Source organism: Phaenicophaeus curvirostris, chromosome 19 (assembly GCF_032191515.1).
Source record: "Phaenicophaeus curvirostris isolate KB17595 chromosome 19, BPBGC_Pcur_1.0, whole genome shotgun sequence".
Lineage (NCBI taxonomy): Eukaryota > Metazoa > Chordata > Aves > Cuculiformes > Cuculidae > Phaenicophaeus > Phaenicophaeus curvirostris.
This window is the reverse complement of record NC_091410.1, coordinates 12,835,720-12,861,729: the sequence shown is the minus strand read 5'-3', so window position 1 is coordinate 12,861,729 and position 26,010 is coordinate 12,835,720. Positions and strand designations below refer to the sequence as shown.

At 39.8% G+C, this 26,010-nt stretch overlaps 1 protein-coding gene across 2 annotated transcripts in view; it reads left to right on the top strand.

Annotated features, from left to right (window-relative positions):
- The window catches only part of STXBP4 (syntaxin binding protein 4), a 52,699-nt gene extending 32,633 nt beyond the window's left edge, over positions 1-20,066 (top strand). For both annotated transcript variants that reach the window (XM_069872280.1, XM_069872279.1), the window contains exons 21-22: positions 7,537-7,594; positions 19,914-20,066. In XM_069872280.1, coding sequence (XP_069728381.1) covers positions 7,537-7,594; positions 19,914-20,025 — 170 coding nt within the window. In that variant the 3' untranslated portion in view covers positions 20,026-20,066. The remainder of the gene's footprint in view (positions 1-7,536; positions 7,595-19,913) is intronic.
- The last annotated feature ends 5,944 nt before the right edge of the window (positions 20,067-26,010 follow it).

The window sequence follows — 26,010 nt, the reverse complement described above, 5'->3', positions numbered from 1 at the left end:
AGCGTTTAAAAGTAGTTGCTGGCTGCACTTAGTAGACCATATGGTGCAAATCATGCTAAAAAGAATTGGGAAAGCATTTTCTTCTTTTCTATTACAAAATTAGAAAAGAAATACACTTGGTACTGGTAATGGCCAAAATCTGATTAACCCCAGAACACACTTATCTCCTCAGAGAATAGCAGGCAGTCAGTGTTTAGAAATGTGCCCTGGCATAATGCAGCTTTCAAGTATTTTAACTGCTAATTTCCTCACTCTGCCTCTGAAATTTCTATCCAAAATTATATCTTGTTGCTATAATCCAAGTTGTCGGAATCCATTAAGTACTATGATGCCCCCTTCTCTGCTCAGCAGGAACTCAAGCAGTTCAGCTGGAGACACTTTTTCCTGTTGCATTCCCTTAATCTGTGGTCAGCCTGCGATCTGACACCTGGCAATAATGCTCAGGTTCACTGCAACGATCTCCAAATTAATACACCTTCCGAAAGTCCCACTTACTGTACTGATACTGGTCTTGCTAGTCCCAGTAGTCACTGTACATTTGATTATGAAGATCCTTCAGGCAGAAGTTTAGTTGTCCGATTTTTCTGTTCATTTTCTTGTATGCTCACTACCCATAACAAGAAGGCGATGGTCACTGCTGGTGCTCAGCACCTATGTCTGCTTATTCTTATTCTTATGTGTAGATAAGTTGCTCTTGATTTTTTCGACCACAAATCTCAGGTATTAAAAGCTAAAATATTCAATGTCTGTTTCTTCTTTTCTTTTCAATGTTCAGCAAAGTGTTAGTTGTCCTTTCCCATTCTCTTAACAGTGTGGGTGGAATGAAAGTGTAAGGGAGAGAAGCTTTGTTAATTTCCAAATAACAATTTTTCTATTTTGAGAAGAACTAATATTGTTAAATATTTATATTCCTTTATTTATTTCTTGCAGCCCTGGTGTGTTTGTTTATTGCAACAAAATTAATACCATATACATTGTTACTGTTTTGCTTTTGAAATTAAAGATACAGCAGTACTATAATTTTGTACAGATAATTGGCTGTAGATCATCAGGAGAGTTTTGAAAAAGTTGTTATGAAAGCGCGGACTGTTCACCCCCCTCTGCCTTAATAATAGAATGGCTTAGGCTGGAAGGGACCTCACAATTTTGCTTGCATGGTAAATAAGAACGAAGAGGTGTAATTTTGACTGTGTTCTTAGAACTATGTTTCCAAAAAGAAAAAATTTTTTCAATGACATTTTAGAGAAATGTCTCTTTATAAATGGGTTTCAATCCTGAATTATCCTGGAACTCCCCTTACTTGGGCTAATCCCACATTTGTTTGAATGCAAGTGAGGAATGGTGTTTTCACCTAACTGCTCTCACTTGTGGGTATTATTACAGGGCAAAGAAATTAGACCCCACTTGTTTAATTTGATGTTTGAGAATCAGAACATAACAGTAATTCTGCACAAGCAGAGAAGCTTGATAAAAGGTGACACTAATAATGATGGAATCATTTTATAGGCTGATCAAATTTTTAAAAAATCTATTTTTAATTATCAGTAATGAACAAGTTGCTAGGTAATTTATTGGTGATGGACATGTATGTTATTCCCAATGTTTCACACCAAGGCAAAAGATAATTCAGTGTCTAAAGCCTGTATTTTAGACATTTCTTTAATGTGACCCAGATTTCAGAACTCTGTTGTTGCTGCTAGAAGAGCAATTTATCCTCTCTCCATTCACTTATCTTTAATGAGAAAAGATGAGTCAGCTTTTGAATAGGCACTGTCTGTACTGAATTTCAAATCAAAACATTTTAATAATGACAAACAAGTGATATTATTTTACCTTGACATGCAGATGAGTTAACAAGATGAGTGCAGTCTCGTTAGGTTAATTTCCAACATCCCTGAAGGAAGGCTTCATTAGAGAGAAAACCTTTAAAAGCCTATGGACTCATTCAGCTCATACTGTGACCCCGCTATGAAAAAATTGATTGACTTGGTGCATCTCCCCATACAAGTTGTACTTGCTCCTGGTAGCTATGAAGACTGAATCCAAAACGGAATCAACAATTTTACTAGACAGTAAATACTCCTTAAACTCTCCCTCTATTAATTTCTGTTGACACAGTGCTTAGAATTTTGGTATATTAATCCTTGATTATAATCATAGAATTTGGGTTTGGTATATTAATCCTTGATTATAATCATAGGTTTTGGTTGGAAGGGACCTCAAAGCCCATCTGGTTCCACTCCTTGCCATGGGTAGGGACACCTGAGGTGCAAAATGTGCACAAGTCTCATACCAGATCTCTTGCCTCGTGCCATAATAGTCCAAATCCTTAACTAGGAGCTGGGATGGAGCTTTTGCCTTGCGTTAGTTAGTGCTTTAGGTATTATGATTGAATACTTTCCAGTTAACGGTAACAACACATGCTACCTCGGGCATGTGGGGAATTCTTCTTTTCCTTTCAGACTTATAACAAAAATGGAAAGGGTCTGAGTTTCTAAGAATTTTGACATTATTTTTTATGTATGCTAGCTTTAATGTCAAGTCTTGCTGTAAATAAGCCCCTTCTTTTATTTATGTGTAGCTACAGTGGTTGTTGTAACAGCTAAAAGGGTGTCTTCTGATAATGTATTTTTACAATTCTTGCTTCAAAAGGCAAAAGCATTACTTTGGTCTGTGCTTGCTGCGAGCTGAGCTCAGAGAGAGTAGTTCTGTGTCTCTCAATTGCAGGTGGTTTATGCTGGCCCCCTGCGCAGTTTAATTTCATCATCAGTGCAAAGTAAGATATTGCTTAGCAAGAAAGGCGTATCATGTAATACTATTGCTTTTTAAATCTCAGACAATTTCTGATTAATTCTAATTTTAGGCAGTCATTTTAATTTGTTACCAGCGAAGGCTTTCTAATTAAACTTATATTTAACAATCACATGCGTCAGTGAGCACTGGGAGATGACAGTGATGGAAGTGGGTGGATAGCACAATAGATGGTGACAAAAGAAGTTGATCCAGTAAGGAAAGGAGGAGACAGATGAATTCCGGAACAAGGAGTAATCAGGGGAGCAAGAGAGTAGGGAAACTGTGGAATAAAAGAAATGGTTTAGAGTTGGACCATACAGTGAAGTATTCCAGATATTAATTACCTGGTCCTGGTGGTGAATGCCCTGTGTGTAGAGGCTGGCATTTCTAGGATAAGAATGTGTTACTCCAGATTCTTTTTAATCAGCTGGAAGAGCGCTGTGCCAATTCAGAACAAGAGTGTTCTCAAGGGAGTGCTTACTTCTATGAATTTAACTTTTCTTTTAGCCTATGTGGCATTTGTTTAGAATTCCCCAGTTCTGGGCAATTTCTCTGATTTTTATAATAAATAATGTGGTTCTTGTCTTCTCTTCAGCAGTCTGAGATTTGTAGGTGTCAACAAAATTAATTTCAAATTAACTTACGCAAATATTCCTCAAAAATTACCTTGTAAACTGCAGTGAATTCAATAAGAAATGGAAATAATAATGTCCAGATATATTGTTCATGCGTTGCTGTTTCTGCTGCATCCATACTGCTTCCAATTAACTGTACCAAATCATTCACAGACAAGTACTAGAAGAAAAACAGTTATAACAGTTTGTAATTTCAGAATTACCATAAAGATCATAAAGTTGATCATATAATCCTTCAGCACCAGAAGCAAACTGTTTTATAACTCTCATTCTGAATAGTAACTTGATATGATTTAATTGTCTTAATAAGAGATTAATGAGTTTGCCGACATACATAGGTCAGTGTCTTATGATTAATAGGAAATGGGAAAACACAAGCTCATCTTTCACCGTGCCCTGAATATCCAAAGTAAGAAAAATATTTCTCCGGAAGCGTGGTTTCTAGGAACAAGGTTGAAGGGAGAGGAGCCAATCTGCCAGCAGTGCTAAATTAGCATGAATTTCAGTTGCTAGTATTTCCCAGATGTCTCCACTTGAAAACTACTTATTCCATCTTTGTTTTATTAAATTACCAACAGCAAAAGAAAAAGAACAATTTCTTTAAAATGAAATTTGATATGTGAAAGAAAGGAATGGAATGTCCCCTTAGCAGGGTATTACTCATAAGACGAAACACATTTGTTTGTGGGAAGAGCGCTCAAAAGGGTCAGAAGAATAAAGTGGCACACAGCCAATGTCAGAAGAGCATGCTCACTTCTGAAAGATGTTTTTTTTGAACCCACATTTTTATACTTAATTAACAAACAAGCACTAAAATACAGCATATATTATTGACAGCCTCAAAAAAGAAGGACCATCTTGCGCCTGCACCCCACTGAACACACTTGACAAACAAGGCTGCATGTTTCTTCACAAATTGTTGCTTTTGTCGTACCAAATTGCATAACTTGCTGAGGAACTCCTCTGCCAGTCTCATATGATACCTCTAGTCTCATATCTGGGATGTTCCCCTATTCCAGCAGCACCCAGATGTCCAGGACCAGATAACTTAGAACCAGCAAGTCAGATCTGCAGCTTTCGATCCTCTCTGCATTGCCCACATCGCTCAAAGAGCCAAAGCTATTGGGGATCTTAACTAAGGAATTTTGTGTTACAATTGAGGCCACGTGAGGAAGGTTTAAGTGATGATAACAGATGAACTGGTGGATGTTGACGAGAGATCAGAATTCAACACTGTTTATAAAGTCCTTTAGCAAATCTAGTGTATCAGAAATACTTTTAACAGGTAATTCTTAGTTCTGCAAAAACTTCCTGATTTTGGAGAATTCATAGTATTAAATATAAATAAATCATTGGGAGGTGAATAACGCTAGGTCATGATCTAGGTCATTCTCTGTTACTTTAAAATATACATATAACTGGAAAAGTCAACCTACGTAAAAGGATATGTAAGAAGTGCGTCCTTATTTCTGTTGTTGGTCAAAGAATGTGTTCATAGAGAAACTGAGTACTTATCCTTTGTGGGTTTTCAATTCCAGACAGATATTACATCACTTAAGCTTGATCCTTCCTATGGCAAGGGGTTGGAACTGGATCACCTTTGAGGTCCCTTCCAACCCAAACCGTTCTGTGGTTTTATCCTATGATATTACTTCCAGACGAGGTGGGTTAATGGTACAGCCACAAGACTGTTTAGCCCTGACCAGGAAGGAGTTGTAGCCAGACGTCCCTCGTGTGGTGGAGGACAGAGCTGTGAACACTGCTGGAAAGACGTTTGTGCTTCAGAAGAGAGTGTGGAGGGTGAGATTGCCACCTCTGGTAGGCAGCTATCCCTCAGCAGTCTTTTCAAACTCATCAGTAATGTTTGTGAGACTGTTTATAATGGAAGCAGGGTTTTAAAGTCTGGCCTTCAGGCGAAACTAAAGTATTTAAAGGATGTACTTATCCCTAGGCATCTAAACAATCCCACTTTAGCCAAACCTAGATAAAATCCTAGTGAACAGTAATTTTTGTAACAATTCTTACTATAGTCTGTAAATCTCACATTTCCTTTGAGTAATTTTATCAGAAAATGAGCAAAACATTTTGGACGGCAGGAGTTAGATGCTAGGGGAATAACTGTCAGGTTTGAGTCAACTGAATATTCATATGATATCTGTTCTTATTCGCTTCATCTGCTGATCTCCACATTTCCTTTAGTATTTTTTAAGTAACATATGGGGGAAAACCCCACCTACTACGTTCCTGTCCAGTTTCTAGGTTTGATACTACCCACTAAAATGAGACTTTTACCTAATTTCTGTACTTTGCCCCTTCTTCCCTTGGGGACGTGTTTTGATTGACCATGCAATGTGCAGCTCTTCCTTCAGGAAGGCTGTACTGAAGCATGAGGGACAAGTTATGTATTCTATCTTGGAAACAATGGGCAAAAATCTTCAACATCCGTCACTTTCATACAAGTTTGCGTTAATAATTTGGGCTGGTGCTTATCTTTCTACTCTGCACCCAACCAAGTATCAATGCTGATGAATTTCTTTGTCCTGGTAACCTAAGGAAGTGACAAAGATTGACGAGATCCACATTTTATCAAGTATGAGGAAAATTTTGTTTGCCCTAGGGTTTCATTTCCGTTCTGGTTTATATAACGTTAACTTTACAGTAGTGGTTATCACAGCAGGCATCTCACAGCCAGTCACCAGGGATACTGCTGTGCTGCTCAGTGACCGAATGCAACAGCAAGGGGTCTGTTGGGTTCTGGGTTTGTTTTGCATTGAATTATAGAAATTTCCTTTGCGTTAACCCTAATTAAATGCACATATTCAGAACAAAATAATGGTAGGTTATACTGTGTTTTGGCTAACATGCAGTCTCTCAGGAGACCATTTATTCTGTTTGGGTAAAGGGTGCTTTGGACTGTACCCATTTCGTCTGCAGGCAGAATTACTTTCACAGTTTTACCTTTTCTTTACCTTGCAAAAGATAAATAATCACAAATGTCTGACTAGCAAGAAGCCCTGCGTTTTCTGATGAAAAGAAATTCAGCACTGTAAATCTGTAAGTTTTTAGGATGTTCTGTGCAGAGAACTGCAGCCAAGATACATTATTGATGAAGTTTCATCAAAGACTGGCAGTTCACAGCAGAAGTGATAAATATGTAGGAAATCTAAGGCTGCTGGAGTTTACGTAGGCTAAATGATGTGTCTTTCAGGCTGCATTTCTCACTGTTTGAGCTCCTTTACCTCCTGTTTACTCCAGGTGAGAGCTCAGCAGTCTTGCAAAGCAAGTCCTAGGACAAGCAACAAATCTGACCCTGGAGGGTGTGAAAAAACAGAGCGCTAGGAAGCAGATCAACTTATGAATGATTCATGGAGAAAGTGAGCTTGAAGGAAGTGAAGATGATGTCTAGGGAAACGCGATGCAAAACATGAGAGCCTGCTAGCTGCCACGGGAAATACCAAGGAATAGAAGTACAAATCTAACAGTGAAGGATAGGAGTACAGGGAATAACAGCAAAAAACTAGTGGGGAAGGAGGAAAAATGTAGAAAATAAAGGCATTAAAAAACCTACAGATGTACATGGAACTTTGAAGCATATGAGGAGTGGAGAGGATACACAATCCAAACTCTGTAGCTGTAAAAACAGACCTGAGCAGACATAGAGGGATTTTTGGTCACTTCAGATAGGTGTAAGTTACATAAGAAGTTAAACAAGAATTCATAGAATAATAGAATAGTTTGGGCTGGAAGGGACCTCACAGCCCACCCAGTTCCCCCCACTCCATGGGCAGGAACACCTCCCACTGGATCAGGGGCTCCAGGCCCCATCCAACCTGGCCTTGAACACCTGCAGGGATGGGGCAGCCACGACTACACTCTAATTTGACCAGACTGTCAGCTTCTAGAGAATAAATGCGAGTAATAAAAGTCTCTTTATAGCACAGCAAATATTTATTAAACTGTATCACTTATGTTATTATCTGTTATTAAAATAGCAAGAATTCATCTATAATCTTTTTCATGACATGGTTTGAAATGACAGCAGTTTTGAAATGTGTCCTTAGTGTCACCTAAGCTTTGAGAGACAACTTATTTCTTTGTTTGGTCCCAGGCCTGCCTTATGGATGGGAAGAAGCTTACACAGCAGATGGAATCAAATACTTCATCAAGTGAGTAGTTCTAGGGGAAAAAGGGGCAGAGTTGAAGTAACAGCACATAAAACTAAATACGCTTTTAAACCTAGAATTAATGGAAAAAAAATGAGTAAAATAACGAAAACTGTCATAATAGATGTCATGAAGATAATGGTCTGGTTTCACCTAAATCAGAAGTGAGCAGTTCTTATGCAGTCCCACAAAAGAATTACAGAAAAATGTCTGCTGTGATTTTTTTAGAAGATATTGCAAACAAATTGATCTTTCAGAACTCCCCAGAGACTGGAGGGAAAGTGACAATGATAAGACACTACAATAACTCAGAGGGTAAAGCATAAAGAAAACCTCTGTAAAAGCAGTCGTCATATGAGGGTGCAGTCATCTAGGGGGGATGAACCACAAAGCACTGAGCTTGGGCCCTTGTTGTTTGGGTTTTTTTTCCTTGACTATAAGATTTCCTTAAACTGCAGTGCAAATTCATTATTTACAAAAAAATGAAGAAAAGATCATAGTATTTTTTAAACCAAATCCAAAGCTCAATTTCTATCCTGCTACATCCAGCATTTGTAGTATCCTATAGGTAAGATCCTTTTTTTTTCAATTGTATTCTTTGATTCTGGAGGGAAAATGCATGAAAAAGAAGTTGCTTGTGTTGTCAGAGGCTTCTGGAAGTATCTTGGACAATATGGTGCTGTTTTTTTCCAGAATATAGTGAAAAGTAATTCATATAATAATTATTATATTCATATATTTAATTCATATAATAATATTTTATTCTTATGCCTCTGGGAGATTGAAACGATTAGTGCAAAAAACATAATTCTCCTCCATTCCATATAGCTCATGATTCGTTGTTTAACTAATAGCTAGTTACTCTAGCTGCTGAAATTTGCATATTGTTTAAATCCTGTAGGTGCCAGGAAGATAGTGTTTGCGGGTGGACTTCCACAGTCCCCCAAAAGCAGGAAGGGGAGCAAATAAATCTCTGCAGTGAGATAGAAATTACTTTTTATCCCAAACTTGTGTAAAAGTCATGTAACTAGCATTGAAGTTTCTGTATCAGCTGGCCAAGAAAAGCAGGGAGGTTTTCTTTTTCCTTTTTTCCAAACACACTGCTCTGCTGTCACTGTCTCTCGCCATGGTGCCTCCAGCGAGATGGATTAAAGCAGGCATGATTTTTGTGCAGAGGTTTCCAAACATCCCCTATATGATCCTGCATTCCAGCTCTAATCAAAGGGCGGCTTTTCTTTGCAGACAGCTGTATGTTACTACATGGGATTCAGACCAAAACCAATTGTAGAAAAATAACTTAGGAAATGAAAGTGAATTAAGGGCAAATTCATAGCAATGGAAGTAACTACAAAGGGAACTATTGAAACTGAGCCCTGTTCCCTTGTCGAGGCGATACAGGACAGCAGGAAAGTGAAGGTGGATGCAGGATTGTGTTCTGGGTCAAACACTTGCAATCCTTCAGGTTTATACCTGCATAATTGGAGATTCGGCTTGAAGATAGTATTATCTGGCAGTAACAGCAAATAAAATTTAGCAGGAGAACAGAAGAAGTCTCACATTCTTGGAGTATTTTCCTTCTCTTTTTAGTTCTGGTTTTGTTACTGTGCTTCTCTTACAAGTCCTTGTCTTGATGACTCAGCAGAAAGCTAGATTTGCTGAATATGCACAAAAAATTTCTTTGAAGTTCTTCATCGGGTGCTGAACTGTTGCAGATGTGACAGGAAGATGTGTGTTAGCAGCAGAAGCTCAGCTAGAGGAGGCAGTAGAAGCAGAATTTGCAGGAAGCGTCAGCTGCTTTGAGTTAAGCAGTTCACATGAAAATGCTTTTTCAGGAGTTTTTGCATAGTTGATCTTTGATTGTTCATGACTCAGGAATGTTATTCCCTCTTCTTAATGTGCTCCTACCATTATAAATTATTGTGCCCCAGGTTTGCCATTGTTGTTACCTTCTGTAATCTGGTAACTTTCTGAATTTCAATCTTTGTGGCAAGCAAGGAGAAGGCATCCCTTCAAATTGCAGAGAAGGGTATGAAATCACCCTTCATCACCACTGTCTAAGAATTTCTGTTCTGAATGGAGCCACCACACTGACGTGGTGCTAAGAGCTACTAACACAGTTTGTTAGAATGGAATTAAGTGAGCATTGCGATAAGACGTCATGGTAATTAATATTTGTTATAAATACTTCCTTGCTGTGCTTTCATGACTGTTTCCAAACGCCTTTAGAGAGCGTAAGCCGAGCTTTTTGCATGCTTGAAAATTCCTTCCTCTTACTGCACTTTCTCATCTGTGTGAGGTCACTCTGAGAAAATTAACTACTTGGAGCGAGGAGCAGGGGTTGCATAAGTCTTATGTTTCTAACATTGCATGGGAGAGATTTCAAGGTAAAAATTCTGCCCAACACTGAAAATATCCTTTTCTAGGAGGAACTGAGCTTGAGGTGCATCTTACCAGCTGATCCTTTTCAGTAGGATTTAATCTAATTGTTTAAATGGGGATTAGCAGAATAGTTGGTGCTTTACAGCCCAGGTACTAATGCTGTAACCTCCTTGTTCTCTCTGGCTGTGAGTTGCAATCCTTTCATTTTTCAGTGTTTAGACCAGCCAAAGCCACAAAGGACGTAAGAGTATTTCAAACTAGCCCACTTTCATGTATACAGATAGAAAAACATGTTAGAGCTCCCAATGTGTAGCCACAATCACTTATCTCGCTACATGTGAATCGCCGCTTTTCGTATTACGCAGTGAGGCTGCATAGAAGCTGCAGTGACTCTGCTGAGATCCCCAGTGGTTTTACAAGATGCTAAAGACAATCAAATACTATTTTAATTAGTAGTTGCCTTCAGTTCCAACGTGCTTTATTAGGCCATCAAGTAGCAGGGTCCATAAATCTATATGTTATAAATCTAACGCAGTAAACACCCTGGAATGGAATCTTAATAGCACATAAGCTTGAGAGAGCTTACTGTGAAATTGCCATAAATATCTCTGAAGGGGGTGTAGCAATACAAAATGCATGAGAAATCAGGGTTTAAAAGAAGCAAACCAGCTGGCTTGTGTTACACACTGAAGTGAAACCCACTTATGTGAATAAGTGACAGGAATAAAACGTTTACATGGCTGTATCCCTCAGGGGCTGAACAGCTCTCAGCACCCACCAGGGAAAGCTGTCTTCTCCTTGAATATACAACCCTAAGCCAATTTTTGAAATCACTTCTTTTATTCAGGAAGTTCTCGGTAAATTCTATTCAATCAACCAGGTTGCCAGGATCAGTCGCAAAGTACTGACAAGTGTGAGAAAACTCCCTTTTAGATTCCTGGTGGGTCATAAACTCGCGTGATTCTGCACTAGGTGTTAAGGTTGGAGACTGATATTCTACCAGAGCACCTTCACTGCCTACTTTGTCACACAGTGCTTCCATGGGAAACTTCTGGGTTTTAGACAAACTGCTGAAAAATAACCCTAAAACAAATATTACAGTTTCCTCTTTGGTACAAGATAGAAAACATCACAGACCCTAATACAGCCAAGGGAAAAGATGGCAAAATATTAAAATGTTTGGGAACTTTTTCAGGAGAATTTAATTTAAGATAAATGTTCTTGAGGAAAGTAACAGTTAATGTGGAATACTGGAACTTAGTCCTATTAAAAAGCTAGAAAAACAGTGTTTACAGGGGCAAATTTCACAGCTGGTCCTTACAAAGTGTATACATATGCAAGGAGTGGGTGGGAGTGGGAGGGAGAATAGCAAGGCCCTACCTAATTTTAGGTGCTGGTCTCATGATACAGAGCTGCCATATGTTAAAGGTGAACACAGTGGGAGGATGGAAGAGATTAACTGTAATGGGCTTTCGAGGGAAAAATTAGGGTCCCAGCTATGCTTTTTTATACAGTTCCTGTGTGATTCTAAACCACCAGTGTAAACCCATTAATTAATTAGCACATATGAAACCTCACTGGGAGCGCAGTGTTACGCGTAGATTTAAAAATCAAACCCAGAAGCTACCAATTCACAAAATCTGCTCAATGACAGAACACACTGTGTTTGCAGCGCTGCAGGGCTGCAACAGCCACGAGGACTTCAACGCCAGAGCAGACAACAAAAGTGAAATTTTATTCTAATAGTGGTTCCAATGCCTAGGAAACTCGTTCCGTGTTACACCTGAACTTATCCTCGGAAAAACCAGCCATGTGACTAGCTTTAAAAGTGAACAAGATGGTCTTTCTCTTTCCATCCTAATCCATTTCCCATCCTAATGCTTCTCAGTTGGCTGGAAGTGCACACATACACATTGGATGTAGCTGATCCTTAATGAAGGCTCGTTGGCCCCTTTGTGTTTCTGAGATTTGCAGATAAAATGTCTATTGGGACAGGAATTTCTGTTAGAAAATCAGTAACTGAATTCCTTATAACAGAAGAACAGCCTTAATTATCTAATAAGTAACATTAATTGATATCTAACTTTTTCAGCTTATTATGTGGGGTCTTCAATATAGTGCTCCTCCAAGTAAAGACAGACAATGGAAAAATCAGATAAGATCCAGTGGAAGGTCACTGGAAGAGAGACAGGATAAGATGAAAATTCAGACTATTTTTTAAGCTTTAGGAATGATTCATTGCCAGATACTGGGGTTTTAAGGAATTCAGTTCTCTGATTTTCACTGAAATAAGTTTGCATGACTATAAGGAAATAACCTCTGATGTAAAACTAGGAAACTTGGCACTGGGTTTTATGATAACATGAGCTTGTAGTACAAGAATGTTAAGACCTTAAGCTGCTTTTGGTTGGGCAATTTTTTTTTCCTGAGAGGCTGCTTGTTTTTTAATATCAAGAACCAAAATGGAGAAACATTCTTCCAGCTTCTCCCAACGCTGCCCACTGCCCAGGTTCTGGCCTGTTGTAAAAGGCAGCTCTTAAATTTTCTTCTGTGAGAAAACACATGAAGCTGAAATTATTTTTTGCTCGAGACTTACAAAGCCCATTGGAATCCATGTGTTGACCTGTTACGTCTGCTGGGTAATTCACACTGATGTGATCAAAGCTCTAACTCTCACCTGTCTGGGTTACATCTATGAGCAGGACTGGAAATGTGAATATTCAGACTTAGGTTGAATTTTCCTGCTTCTGGGCAGGATTTGGCACTTGTAGAATAAGCTGTGTGCGTGGCTGTGCACCATCAGCTCTCTTGCAGCCTGTCTGGGGTTTGGAAGAGTCACCAAGCAGCGCAGCTCAACCTTGTGAAGTTGTTTCAGTGTGTGTTTCATGGCCTGAGACATCGCTGAGGCTTTAGTTTTGGTACACGTGTAGTTTAAACACAAGCCTTGAGCATGCTCCAGGCTGTGGTGGAAAAAAACTGATGTGATCTTGGCCTAGGTCTGCAGCAGCTATCTTATCAAGGGATTGGGCCTGGGATGATAAGACAGACTGATAGGAAGTGAGCAGACTCATTGCACAATTCTTCTCAAAGCTAACACTGCTGATCTTTGTGTCCTGATGCTTTTGCAAATAAACCACACCAGACTTCTTTTGATGTTCGCTTGGAGACATATGATTATGAGTAATCATGTATATAAACCAGCACTTTTAGAGTACTAGCGGTTGTCTAATACTGGGGTGAGAGAAATTTCAGGTAGTGCTTGAGAACTGAGAAGTTTGCATATCCTGTCTTTCAAACCTTTGGGCTTATTCAGCCTTGGCTCAGATGCTACTGTTATATCTGTTTTCAGTTTATATTGGGCCATTTGTATATTGGTCGCAATTTTTCATGACATAGCACACTGTTTGGCTTTATAAACCTTCCTGGTGGTAGCTGCCTTCTGAAATTGCACATGGATTTGTCTTAATAGATAAGGGTGTAATCAGTTTAATCAAGGAATAAATAGCGGGACTCTCTTCTGGGGTTTCACTTTATATCCCTCAGTCTTTAATTAATGCTCAAGCAAGATCTGCAATCCCCGAGGGAAATACAAGAAACATTTATGTCGTGTTAGGCCATAGCTCATGAGGTGATGAGTGCTCTCAATCTATTACAGCCAATAAAAGTTAAGGTCACTGCCATCTTCTAGGATCACCCAGTGTCTCCTGAGGTACTATTATAGGCTGTACATTCCTTTTGAAAGGCTGCCTTGAAAGAGCTTCCAGTCTTAAACCCATTTTAACAGAAGAGGGATATTAAAACCAGACAGTTTAATTTCAGATAATCTGGTTTTGATAAATGCAATGGAAAACCGCTTCCCAAACTGCCTATGGGTTCCATGTCTGGAAATCATCTTCCCTAGATTCTCTCAGGATTGATACTTGCATCAACTTCACCCAGTTATTTTATTTGTTTCTAATTGTTTATCCACAAAATTAAAATGCTTTAGTTACAGTTAAGAATAAGTTATTCCTTGCAGATCCTCCCTGCGTTTGTGCATCTAAATAGCAAGAGTTTTTAGTTGCTTGGCTTTGTGTCCCTTTACAGCATTTCACATCTGCTTTCCAACCACTGGGATTTTCAAAAGAGATCCCAAACACAACGGGTATCATGGGTTTGCAAGCGTGTGCTAGCTCTGAGAGCTTATTGTATGATCAACATTGGTGATGAGGAAACATTAATAACAAGTTTAAATTCATAAAGGACAACAGCAAAGTGTTAAAAGCACTGGCTGTTGAAAGCTGAGAAATAGTTCTGCTCCCAAAAATCCTGCAATCCCACATAAAATTAGGAATGCATTTATAAAACATGTCAGCACCGCTAACCAGGCATCCTGTTCAATCTGCTCGTGTGGATTGTAAAGTGATTGTAAAGGTAATTCTCTCTCACCCGACCAAGACATGATCTTCTAAGTGCCTGGTGCAAAGTAGGACTACTCCTTTTTTGTGCAGGATCTATTTTTTATGGTATATTTTCTTCTGTAATGTTTCAGAAGGTGCATAAGAAACGTCGATCATGGCCCCAGAGACCTGCATTAGCAAGTTAGAGAAGGATGAGTAAAATAGAGATGAAAGTGCCGGATGCCTTCTCAAAGGTACAAGATTTAGGACAGTGGATTTTAAAGAGAAAAAAGGAAAGCAAAAGCCTATTCCAAGCACAAGGAGAACAGAAACAGAAAGGCCCAATGACAAAAGACAAAGGCAGTAATTAAAACAGATTTTGCAAAGCTGTATGGAGTCAAGCAAAGAGCCCCACAGATTCTGTGTGACAGCAAACAGGGAAGATGATAAAACGTCTAGATGGAGGATTGAGTTTCAGGATCTCCATTCAGTGGTATTGTTCTTTATTTTCCTGTTGCTCTGGCCCTCATTAGCCTCCAAACCACCACTGCATGGGGCTACATGCTCATGTGTCACGAAGGAACACAGTTTCCCCCTAGAGCCAGTCACCTAGCAGATGGCATCTCCTCCTTTCCTAGTAACTCCAGAACTTCCACTGGGATATGCGTGTAAGTCTATAATTTAGAAGAACCTAATATGAGTATATTTCTGGGTAGTATAGAGCACATCCCCTTCCAACCCATTGCAGCTACATCTAGTAGCGCTCTTGCTGCATTTTTTAATGATTATTTCACTAACAACAGTGAAAGTACTAACAGTTAAAGATTTCAGAATGTGCAGCTCCCTGTGTCTCAGCCCTGCAGTTGTCAGCGATGCTGCACTGCGACAATGGCTCTGCGAAAACTGGGGATCGTGCTCAGCTCAGCAAAAGCTCCATCAAGCACCAGGACTCTTTAACGGAGCATCCTTGCATTTTCAAGGGCTGGTAGAGTTTAGGAAATGAAAGGTTAAAGGTTTAGCAAAATTACTACTGTGGATTAAATGGATTTAGGTTGTTGCGTTTGTTAATTTAGGGAGGAAAAATAGCTACCTTGGGGATTGTGTTATTTCATCAGAGCAGAGTTCTGCTTTCACTTTCGTCGTCTTCAATACTGCTCAGTTTGGTAGAGCAGCACAGGGTTCATGTGGGGCCAGAATTTGTCTTTCCAAGTTTAGATACAGCTCAATTCTATTTGCTCCCTAAGGAGTAATGGTCATTATGAGGGTTTGGCTGATTAATTGTTGAAGGCTGCATCTTGTCTCCCGAGCAGATCTCAAACAAATGGACCCTGCACAAGATTGTTCCCTTTAAAGCTGAGTAACCCTGGTGCACTGGAAAAAATTAAGCCAGGTGTTGTGGATGTCATCCTGGGTCAAAAGGGGAAAAAAACAACTTCAAGAAATACCACATGAGTGCTCTGTAGCTCAGCATCCCACTCAGTGAGCTACAGCAGTTGTCTTGTCTGCATGACCCTTCACAGCAGCATAGAACACTTTGGGTTGGGAGGGATCTTTTCAGGTCATCCAGTCCAGCCCTGCTGTGGGAGCAGGGACATCTTTAACCAGATCAGGTTGCTCAGAGCAACATCCAACCTGACCTGGAGTGTTTCAAGGGATGGGGCGCCCACCACCTCCCTGAGCCACCTGGGCCAGTATTTCACCTCCCTCAGTGTAAACAATTTCTTCCTTATATCCAGTCTAAACCTACCTTCCCTTAGTTTAAAACCAGTTTGGCCCTAGTTGGAGAACACAATTTAAGATGCAAAGCATGTCTTGATAATGCTCAAAACCTAACAAAGGTGCTGATGGTTTTTCCATTAGTTTTTATTTGACTTTTAATTGTTGCTTTCTTAAAAGATTGTCTGAAGTTCTCATTTTAAAAGAAATCATTTTCCATGAAATATGGAAGATCTATGAGGAGGGTAATTATAATAGTATTTTAGATCATTCACTACCATTTCTTTGCCAAAAAAATCCTTGTGTTCTCAACGTTTTGTTTTTCCAAGCTCTAACATTTTTTTCCTGGCATTAACTAACGTTTAAAACACTGAATAAGCTCCTGACATATTTCCAGATCAAATTTTTCTGTTTTCTAACAATAATTTTGGCTGCCCTCCAATAGCGATGACTTGTTTGAAAACCTAAAAATCTTTATATATTGTTAATTGCTCTGAAAATGCGAAATTAATCTTTTGAACAAGAACATTTGCAAATGGAAAACATTTTTACATTTAAAATTGGTAGTGCTGGCTTTCCAAATATGCTGTTAATATTGAAACCTGTTTCATCAATTAAGGAAAACCCAGATTTAATTCTGAATTCCCTCTCGCTTTTATTGCTGGCCCTAACGCACAAATCGGAGGGGATGTATTTCTAATGCAAGAATGTTCTGCAAACCAGTAAATCTGGGATTATCTCTTCGGACTGATTATGTCAAAGCTCTTTAGCCACAGCACTTTTGGAGGGCTAAAAATAAATAGCGGAGCTTGGTGGGGGGGAGTTATACATTTGTTCTGTACCTAAATCATCTGTGTGTATTGTGTGGGGCTGGCTACAATGTGAGACGTGGTATCTGGACTTCATGGTTATTTATAAGAGTTCTAGTAAGGATTTTGACAAAGGGTTTAAACCAAACTGTCCTACTAGAAGCATTCGTGGGATTAAGTCTAGATGAAGTTTAAAATAACTGAGTTCAAACCGGAAGCAGATTGGCATTAGAGCAAAATTTGGCCCTGTATATTTTGAAAATGGATGAGAACTAGTTCTTTTCTTTCTTATCAGTGATTAAACAGTGTTATGCTATTGTATACAGAAAATTGTAATCTTGCTTGCAGTGCCACAGTTCTGCACTATTAAAGGTCAGAAGAAGTTTTGCATTTATTTTTATAAGAATATTTTGAGTCCTTACAGCAGTGAGCAGAAAGATGGGTATCTGCTCTCATCTGCCTCCTGATCCTAAAGTAAGTAGGAGGTAAAGCTTCTGAAGGATAAACACTCAACAGAGAATTTTTTAATTGGTTACTTCAAAGACCTGCGAATGCTTTTCTACATAACTCTTCCACTGTTGTGAAGGTTCTCCCGTTTCACACGGCTGATCTGCACGCTCCAGAGAAAACAGAGCTCTGGATTTAGGGACGCAACCAAGGCCACATGAGGAAATCAAATGGGAAAAAAATAACAGTTACAAATATTTTTTTTCTTATTTAAATTCAGTTATGGATTGCTGAGAAATGGGTTGATAAAAGCAGGCAATATAAACAAAATAGTTCTGCCGGCAATAAATCTTGCATTGGCAGAGCTGGAATGGATGGAATCCCATTCATTCAGCTCCCATGATTCCGGAGGTATTGGAAGGAGTTCTGTGTCACTGTGCAGATAAATGAATCACATGCTGGGATGTTAATTTAAAGGGATCTCTTTGGTCTTAAACCATAAAGCCTAATTTTTTAATTGAAATAAAAACTATGGCATGTTTTGACTGTAGAAAACATTGCAGAAAAAATCAGCAAAGACATTTTCTGTACTATATTTACAAATATAAATATATTCATGATATAAATACAAATACGTATATTTCCCTGTGTTGTGGAATAATGGGAATGGTGCTCTTGATTTCCTCCTTAAAGGGATTTTTACTCACAAATCCCTCATAAAACATCATATAAGGACTCTCTTCGTATTCTTAGTGTTGGCTATTGTCTGACTGTCTAAAGGCAAACATTGGGAACTCTGGGAAAGGTGCTCTTATTCCCTGGAAAAAAAGGTACATCTGCATCCTTAGAATGAAACAATTACTGTACTTGTGAATGGTTGGCGTCTGCTGTATTTTCTGTAGCTCGTGGCGTTCAGTTATGCTTCAGTTTTAACTGCTATGAAGTTGATCTCTGCAACTCCAGTGAGGAGATGCGTATGTTTGTAATATCCTCATGAACAGGGGCCATCCAGTGTGGCTCTGATGAAAATAAGCCCTTATGCATTGCTCTTAAACGTGCCTGGAGCTTCGAGTTTTGTTGTTTTTCCCAGGATAAGAACTGAGAATATGGCCTTTCTCTTCCACATGCTGTTTCTCTTGCTTGGTCCTCACTCAGGTGTTGTTTCAGCTGAAGTAGTGGCTAAATTCACAGATTACCAGTTCAGGGAGAGGTTAATCTAGTTAATGCAGCTCAAGATGTGATTTATGTTAGCATCATGGTTACCTCTTGGTGAGCGGTATTGTTGTCCTCATCACATCCAATATATTCTGAGCTCAGTATATTCAAATGAAAGGTGTGAACACGAGGTAAGATCATAGCACGATGGTGTCGACTGGACAAGTGATCTTTCATACTCGTAACTCAGTGTAATAGAACATTAACTCATGTTCCTACTTTAAGATATCGATTTCTGTAATCGGATATTCAGGAGAGCATTCTTGAAGACAGAAAGACAATGTCGGTTTTCACTTAAAAGGTAAATCTAGAGAAGTTCGATCATTGAACTTCATTTAATTAAACCAGTGCACCTGAAAGGCATGAGCTTTAGGTACATTGCATGTTAGAAGTTGTGAGAAGAGCTGTTTTATAGTGTATATCATAAACATAATATTTTTTAGCTAGTTCTTTTAATGAACTTATATTACAAAATTCATCTTTACACTGACTTGACTATAAAAACTGTGAATTTATTAGCAAGATTTTTTTTTTTTAAGTGAAAAGAAGCTATTTCCTTTACCAAGAACACATTATTCCAGAAGGGAGAAGAGGCTGTGTCTTGCCCACACACAGTATGGCTGGCATGCAGCTACCAGCCATAAGGTGTTCACTGTTCTCACCGCAAACAGCAAGCCCGTTCCATTTATCTGCCCTCGCTGAGCCTTGATCATGTTCTTTCCATTCATATAGAAGCTCACCAAATGCTATAAAGCAGCTCAGACTGCATTTCAAATGTAGGGTTTAAGCCTTAAAAAGTAGTATTGACTTGACTTCCTTTTCTTCTGTGTTTAAAGGCTGTGGAAGCATGTCCAGAATTTGGTGTAGAGGCAATAGAAAGATCAGCCTTTTTAGATCAGCCTTTCTCTGCAAGAATGTTAGCTCACATTCTGAAAAACTGAGCAGGTTTCTATGATGCAATTCCACCTTTGGTCACCTTTCTCTTGATCTCTGTGCTTCAAGGTTTTAAGTGGGATGATGGCAACATTAATACCTTGCTAGCTTGGAGTTCTGTAAGACTTTGGTAGTCTGGGCTGTGCATCATTGCTGAGTTAATTGTCTACAGCTGTATTAATTAACAGGAAATGTTACCAGTCTGTATCAGGAGTCTCTTACAAAACATTCTCTCTAACATATTGTGAGACCTTCAGCCCAGGTTCCCGCACCCAGAAGAGCCCATGTTTTGTTTGCAAAATCCCATAGTTAGCAAGAAAAAGAGAATTCTGTATTTGGAAATTTTGTAATTATGATTACAACTCCAGGCTGCATCTGGTATTTCTTGTTTTCAGATTGGTGAACCTCTTTTGGGTACTAATAACATTTCTTGTTTCTTTTTAGCCACGTGACACAGACAACGTCATGGATCCATCCTGTAACAAGTGCGCTAAGCTTGCTTTCCTCTGAGGATGATGATGATGGAATAAGAGAGGTTCCTGGATCCAAAAGCTGAGGACATCTGTTGGCAGGAAGTAGTTTAGTTTCAGTGCATTAGTGAGAAGATGCACCCTTCTAACCCTCTACTCTACTGTCATGGTACCTGACATGGTTCTGCCCATCAAGTCAGGGGAAGTTCTGCCACTCTTTTAGGTAGATTTATTGATGCTACAAAAAGTGCAGGCATGGCAGACGTCTCCCTTCAGTCCTTAATCTGTCCCGGTTTGGTGTGCAGGGATCAGCCTTATCTCAGGGCCCAATCCAGTCTTTCCATGACTTCTGCTGGCATAACTGCACTGACCTGAAGTGAAATGTTCACAGCTTTGACCAGCGTGGGAGTTAAGATCTGGCCCTTGGTTGTAATGTCGCATGGTAAATCCTAGGTAAGGATTGACCGAGAGATGCGAGGTGAGCTTTCTCCTTCTTTTAACCAATGCCAGTGGGTGTATTATCAATACCTTTTCTTTAACTACTGAAAACTTTGATTTTTATGAAAAAGTTATTATGATAAGTTTTGCTAATAGAAATTCAGCAATTTATTACAGGTATTGGAGCCTTTTAAACACTAAGATTGGTGGTTGGGCTTTAGAAAAATAAGTCTTTGAAAAGTTGTCATGTAAAAAGAAACAGTTTTGGTAGAGGATGCCATATTCTGTCAACGATACAAGGCAAGAATGAAAATCAGTCTACTTTTGTACTCTGCTAAACTGATACACACATGCCTCAGATACTTCAGGGGAAGCTGTGAAGTTTCAAGTACAATGAAACCTGTGAAACCACCTCCAGGAGTCACCTCCTCAAAGTTGGTCTTTAAGTAGAACAAAATAATTTTGTACACACTGGTGATGATTTAAAGAGGATAAAGAAAATGAAAGGGGGTTACCTCAAGCTAATGAACAGGGTTCACCGTACCTTAGTACTGCAGGATATTTTAAATCTCACAATTCACAGCACAACATATCATGTCAGCTATGTCAGATATATGATTATATGCTAGGTTTTTCTGGAGACTCTTTATATATGTGAGTATGTGTAGAATATATATGGTAGGTGTTGGCTAGTGAATGAAAGACTTCGCAGAAGCACTGATGAATTTGTCAAAGGAAAACCCTCTGACCTTAAGTCCAAGGAGGAGAATCGGATTGTAACCGTGCGAGGAAGGCATATCTGCAGTAAATGCAGTCTGTATTCTTCCAAGCCACACACATAAGGATTTGAGAACGTCCCTGGAAAGGTTCAGTCGCACCTTGGCACTCCAGCTCACATCTATTGGCTGATAAAAGTAATGAGGCTGTGCAATCCCATTTTTGAGGTCTCTCTGCAGCAGGTGTGGCATTGGATTTAAACATCCTTGTGCTCTAAGAAATGGGTATAAAGACCAGACTTAATTGCAGTTGTGGTGCTGCACTCTGTCCTCAGCGTTACAGGGCCGTGCCGAGCCAGGCACGCTGCAGTCATTGATCCTTTGGAATCAAAAATAATAGAACTTTGTTTAAAATCCAAGTCAAGTCTCTGCTTTGAAAAGCAGTGCAGCAATATCTACTGCCTGGGAGCTGTAGAGCACGTCACCAAATGTTCTTCTGAAGGAGCAAAGTGCAGTTCACAAAAGACTTTTCTGCAGGCTTTGCTGGACGTAGATGTCAGGATATATTGAATAAATAGGAAAAAATTGTTTTGTACTTTTAACTAGGTCAGAACCAAATTATCCATGAATGTACCAACGTGGTATGGGTTGGGAGGAAGAGCTTGCTCAGCAGACCCACAGTAAGTGACATTTCTACGAAACCTTCTCATAGCAGTAACACACCAATGCTTCAGCCACGTTTTGCTCCAGTGGCTCCTGCATGCTTCACAGCATCCTTTGTGTTCCCCGAGAGCACAACTGAAGGGGCAGAGCATGTGCTTCACTTTCAGGGTTGGACACTGTAGAAGCATTTTTATTTAAACGTCTTTTCTGAAAAAGGCCCAGGCTGACCCACAGAGGATGTATCATGTTCTGAATTCCTGCGATATTTGCTGTAGCAATCCTCTGGAGGCTTTGTGACAGGCACTTTCAGGTCATACTTCCATGCTATCTAGACAGCATATAGATTCCAGTTTTCCAGTTCTGTTCAAGAGGTTTGAATCTCCACTTGACCCTTGCAGTCTTGATTTATTCTGCCAGTAGCTTTGTGACAGCTCACTGGGTGTTTTGGAGAAGAGAAGCTATTTAGGGACAGAGGCAGTGGCTCAGGCAGGCTGCACGAGCAGAGACTTTGCAGAGAGCAATTTCAAGCTGTCCTTCTGTTTGATCAGTAGGATGAGGACAACTATGTGCATCCCGCTCACCCTCCCTGGCGCTGTGCAGGCGATACCCAACCTGCTGTGCACGAGGTGGGGAGAAACCGAGAACATGCTGGCAACCTGCCTGCTCCCCTTACCGCCTCCACCCACAGAGGAGAACATTGCAGAACTCTGGAGCCTTGCTCCCTCCCTCTTATAAACTTGCCTAGAAATTAAAGACATTAGAAATAGATCTCTGCTTCTATCTAGCTGCCTCTCCAGTGAGCATTACCTCTTCAGTTAATCCGCTAGTTCAAATTCTCCATTATTCAGACTACATTTTCATACCTACAATCTCCAAATGTTCCCATCTATTTTTGTACGCTGGCATTCTTGTTTCCTAGGTTATTTCTCTCGATCTCCCCTTGCCTCTTCCCTTCTCTGAAATAGTTTGTGAAATTATCTTGATTAAGCTGAACTGTGAATACTGAGAAAATGGTTCTAGAATAACTTAAGAAGACTTTGTAAAAAGCAGTTGTCAAAATACACAACACTGTAAACAACAACTATTCATTTTTTATTCTAGAATTAAAAAGAATTAAGTAGAAAAGAAATGAAATTGCACGTTATATCCTTTAAAATATGGAACTACCGCTTTATGAGGAAGTGACCATGGGGCCATAAATTGTTCCTGTCTCTATTTATTTTCCATGTAAAGGTGACATTGGGGAAAATGCTGTTCTGGTACACGCCAGTGTTAATCTTCACCTGAATACTGACATCCTACTAAATTTAAAATGGCACATTCTCCGATCAAAGCAAACGTCTCAACACAAATACCCACAGAGACACGTTAGGTACTCAGCTTCATAGGTGTCAAATAGCTTCCTTGTGACACTACTCAGCAAAGTTGATGATCCTTTCATCAACCCCACCAGATAAATAGGACACACACGTCTGTGAGCCGGACTGACAAGTGGGAAAGGCTCTCCTGAATGGCAGCAAACGCTGTTACAACCTGTGAAATCCTAACTTTTCTGGGAACTTGATGGGATTCTGAACCCTCTGCTTAAGAAACCTTAACACTTATTCCAAACCGAGTGCCAACATTCAGGGGCCTTTTTGCAAACACTGCGCTGAGTGACTGTTGTATTGTTGTAGCGTAAGTCGGTAACCAAACTTGAAGTCAGCTCAGAAGCCTTTGCTCACTTCTGTGCTCCTGGTCCTCACGTATCGTCCATCCTGCCCTGCTTCGAGGAGCATCAGCTTGAGCTTCAGCTGCTGCAGGTGAGCACAGCCCCACCAGTCCAGACACCTCAGGCCCTGGGGGCAGCTTGGCAGAGATGTTTAGCAGCTTAAAGTTGTTGATGGAGTTAATGGGAATTAGGCACCTAACCTACTTAGATGCTGCTATAAATGCTGCTAGGCATGTTTAGGTACCTAAATACCTTAGTAAATCTTTCCCCTTACTGCTTGCAATGATAGCGTACCAAAAATCAAGTACTAATGAATAAAGCCTAACCTTTGTCCTCTATAACCAGCTTTGCCTTTCCCTGGGGATTGTTTTCATGTAATACTAAAAATACCAGCCATCTCACAGGTTCTGCCATCCATGTTCTGCTCAGAGTTTTTGGTGGCTTCATTATTTATGTTTATGCTAGATTTTTTTTGTCAGTGGCTGACATTGCCATGGATTTAATACGTTGATATTTTCATAAGAGTCTTTTAAGATAAGTTATTTTATTACAAGATAATAGTTTTGAATACTTTTCCCACAAAGATACAGTGAGTTTTGCATCATCCATCACTAAGTTATATAGTTGAAAACAAGAATGGAACTGGCCAGAATCTTTCATAAATAGAGCCTCCTGTTTCCAGCTACTAGGTTGGGAAGTAGAAATCTAATTATCAATACTAGTTTTGTCCTCATGGTACCGTATCTAAATCAAATTCAAACTAGTTGAAACTGTTCATTTAAACAGAATATATGAAAGAAAATGCTTCTCCTGTCTGCTGCCAGTTATGTTTTGGGAGGTTGGTGTGTCCCCTGCAAATGTTTTTTCTGCTGCGTATGATAAAGATCTCCACCTATGATTTACAACTTCCACAATTACCTGGGTTTAAAAATGTAGAGGGTTAATTACCATCTAAGGATATTTTCTTGCATTACAGCATATATGTCGACTAGGCTCAGCTATTCTCAGCATAACAGAAAGGACGAGGATCTGTTCAGCAGTTCCAGTGGTGCTTGAGACAGAATTTAGTCCAGCATCTTTTCCAAAACATACATAAGCTGTGTTCTCTTCATGTTATGAAGGATATTGATGAACTGAGATATCAAGCTGCAGCCCTGTGATGCCTTATTATTCACAAGGGCCTGCAAATGAGGGAATTTGCTGAAATGATCACTTACCTTGATAAAGAAGAATCCAATTTCTTGAGAGTCATTATGGGGAATATCAGTCTGACTGCCAGGCTTCTTGCCTAAAAGCAAAGCGTGAAAAATCAGTGGCTTTGCTGCTTCTCTGGGTAAGTCCTGAGTTCACCCTGACTGCCAAAAGCCACTCACCGACTGGAAATGTATTCATCTCTTTCTAAGTACCCTGCCCTTTAGCTATTAAGCAGTCAATACGTCCCTATGGCCCAATTATGATTATCATCAAGAACAATCCTTGCTGCTGAATGTGAAGAGAACCCATTAAAACATATGATTAAAATGGAAAAAGAAAATTATGTTTGTGGCCTAAAATAAAAATAGAACAATAACAGCAGTAATACGAGAAAGAGAAAGGATCTTGGGAAAGGCAAAGCATTGGGATTTCTTCTAACGTTTTCAATTTCACTCCAAAGCCTGGTGGTGCATCACCAATCCTTTCCAACCCCAGTGGCCTGAGGAAGCCAAGAGCTCTGAGCTCCCCAGGGGCAGCGAAGCTTTCAGTCCCCAAGCAGCAGGCTGACCCGCACTGAATAATCTCCGGTCTGTGCTATTGGGGACCCTAACGTTAGTCACCATGGGAGTTACGCGTTCCAAGTCAAAGAGAACTGTATATAATTGCTGTCACGGCGTGAGCAGGAGCAGACAAGCCCATTAAGAAAGCTGCCTGCCACTCGGATCAAATTATTCCTTCAAATTAAATGCAAAAGTGTTGTAAATAATAAAGAGGAACACGAAATAGGATGCCAGAAGTGTTACAATATGACCGTCTTGTTAGTTGGCTATTTGAGAGATGCAACCAGGGGGAATCATTTCATCATTAATGGAAAATGTGTAAATGCAATTAATCTCATCTTGTTCATGTCTTTGTGTGCTCGGCTTTGGGAATGCAGCCTGATCACCTCAGCCTAAACTCTGCATGTACGCAGCTAACCCATTCTGACTGTGGATGCTGAGTAGCGTGGTAATACAGGCTCTGGGGTTCCAATAACCATTTAGAGCCCTGCAGTGAATGACATAAAACCCAAAATCAAATCAATAGCAAATGTACACTAGTAGGAAAGTCCTGTGGCTGGCTGAAGACTGAAAAGTCAGTTTTACTGCTGTGCTCAGGGGTGGTTTGGTAGAAAATTCTGGAGTCTATGTCAGTCCAGGTGTGCTACCGTCGCTCATCCTGACTGTTGTGTTCACACAAGTCACCCTACCCACAAGTGAAAGCAGGTTCAGGAAAGTGAAAGAAAAGCCATTAGTAACTTCAGCCCGTTCTGAAAAACTACAGATTCCCTCTTACAAGAGAATGTCTTG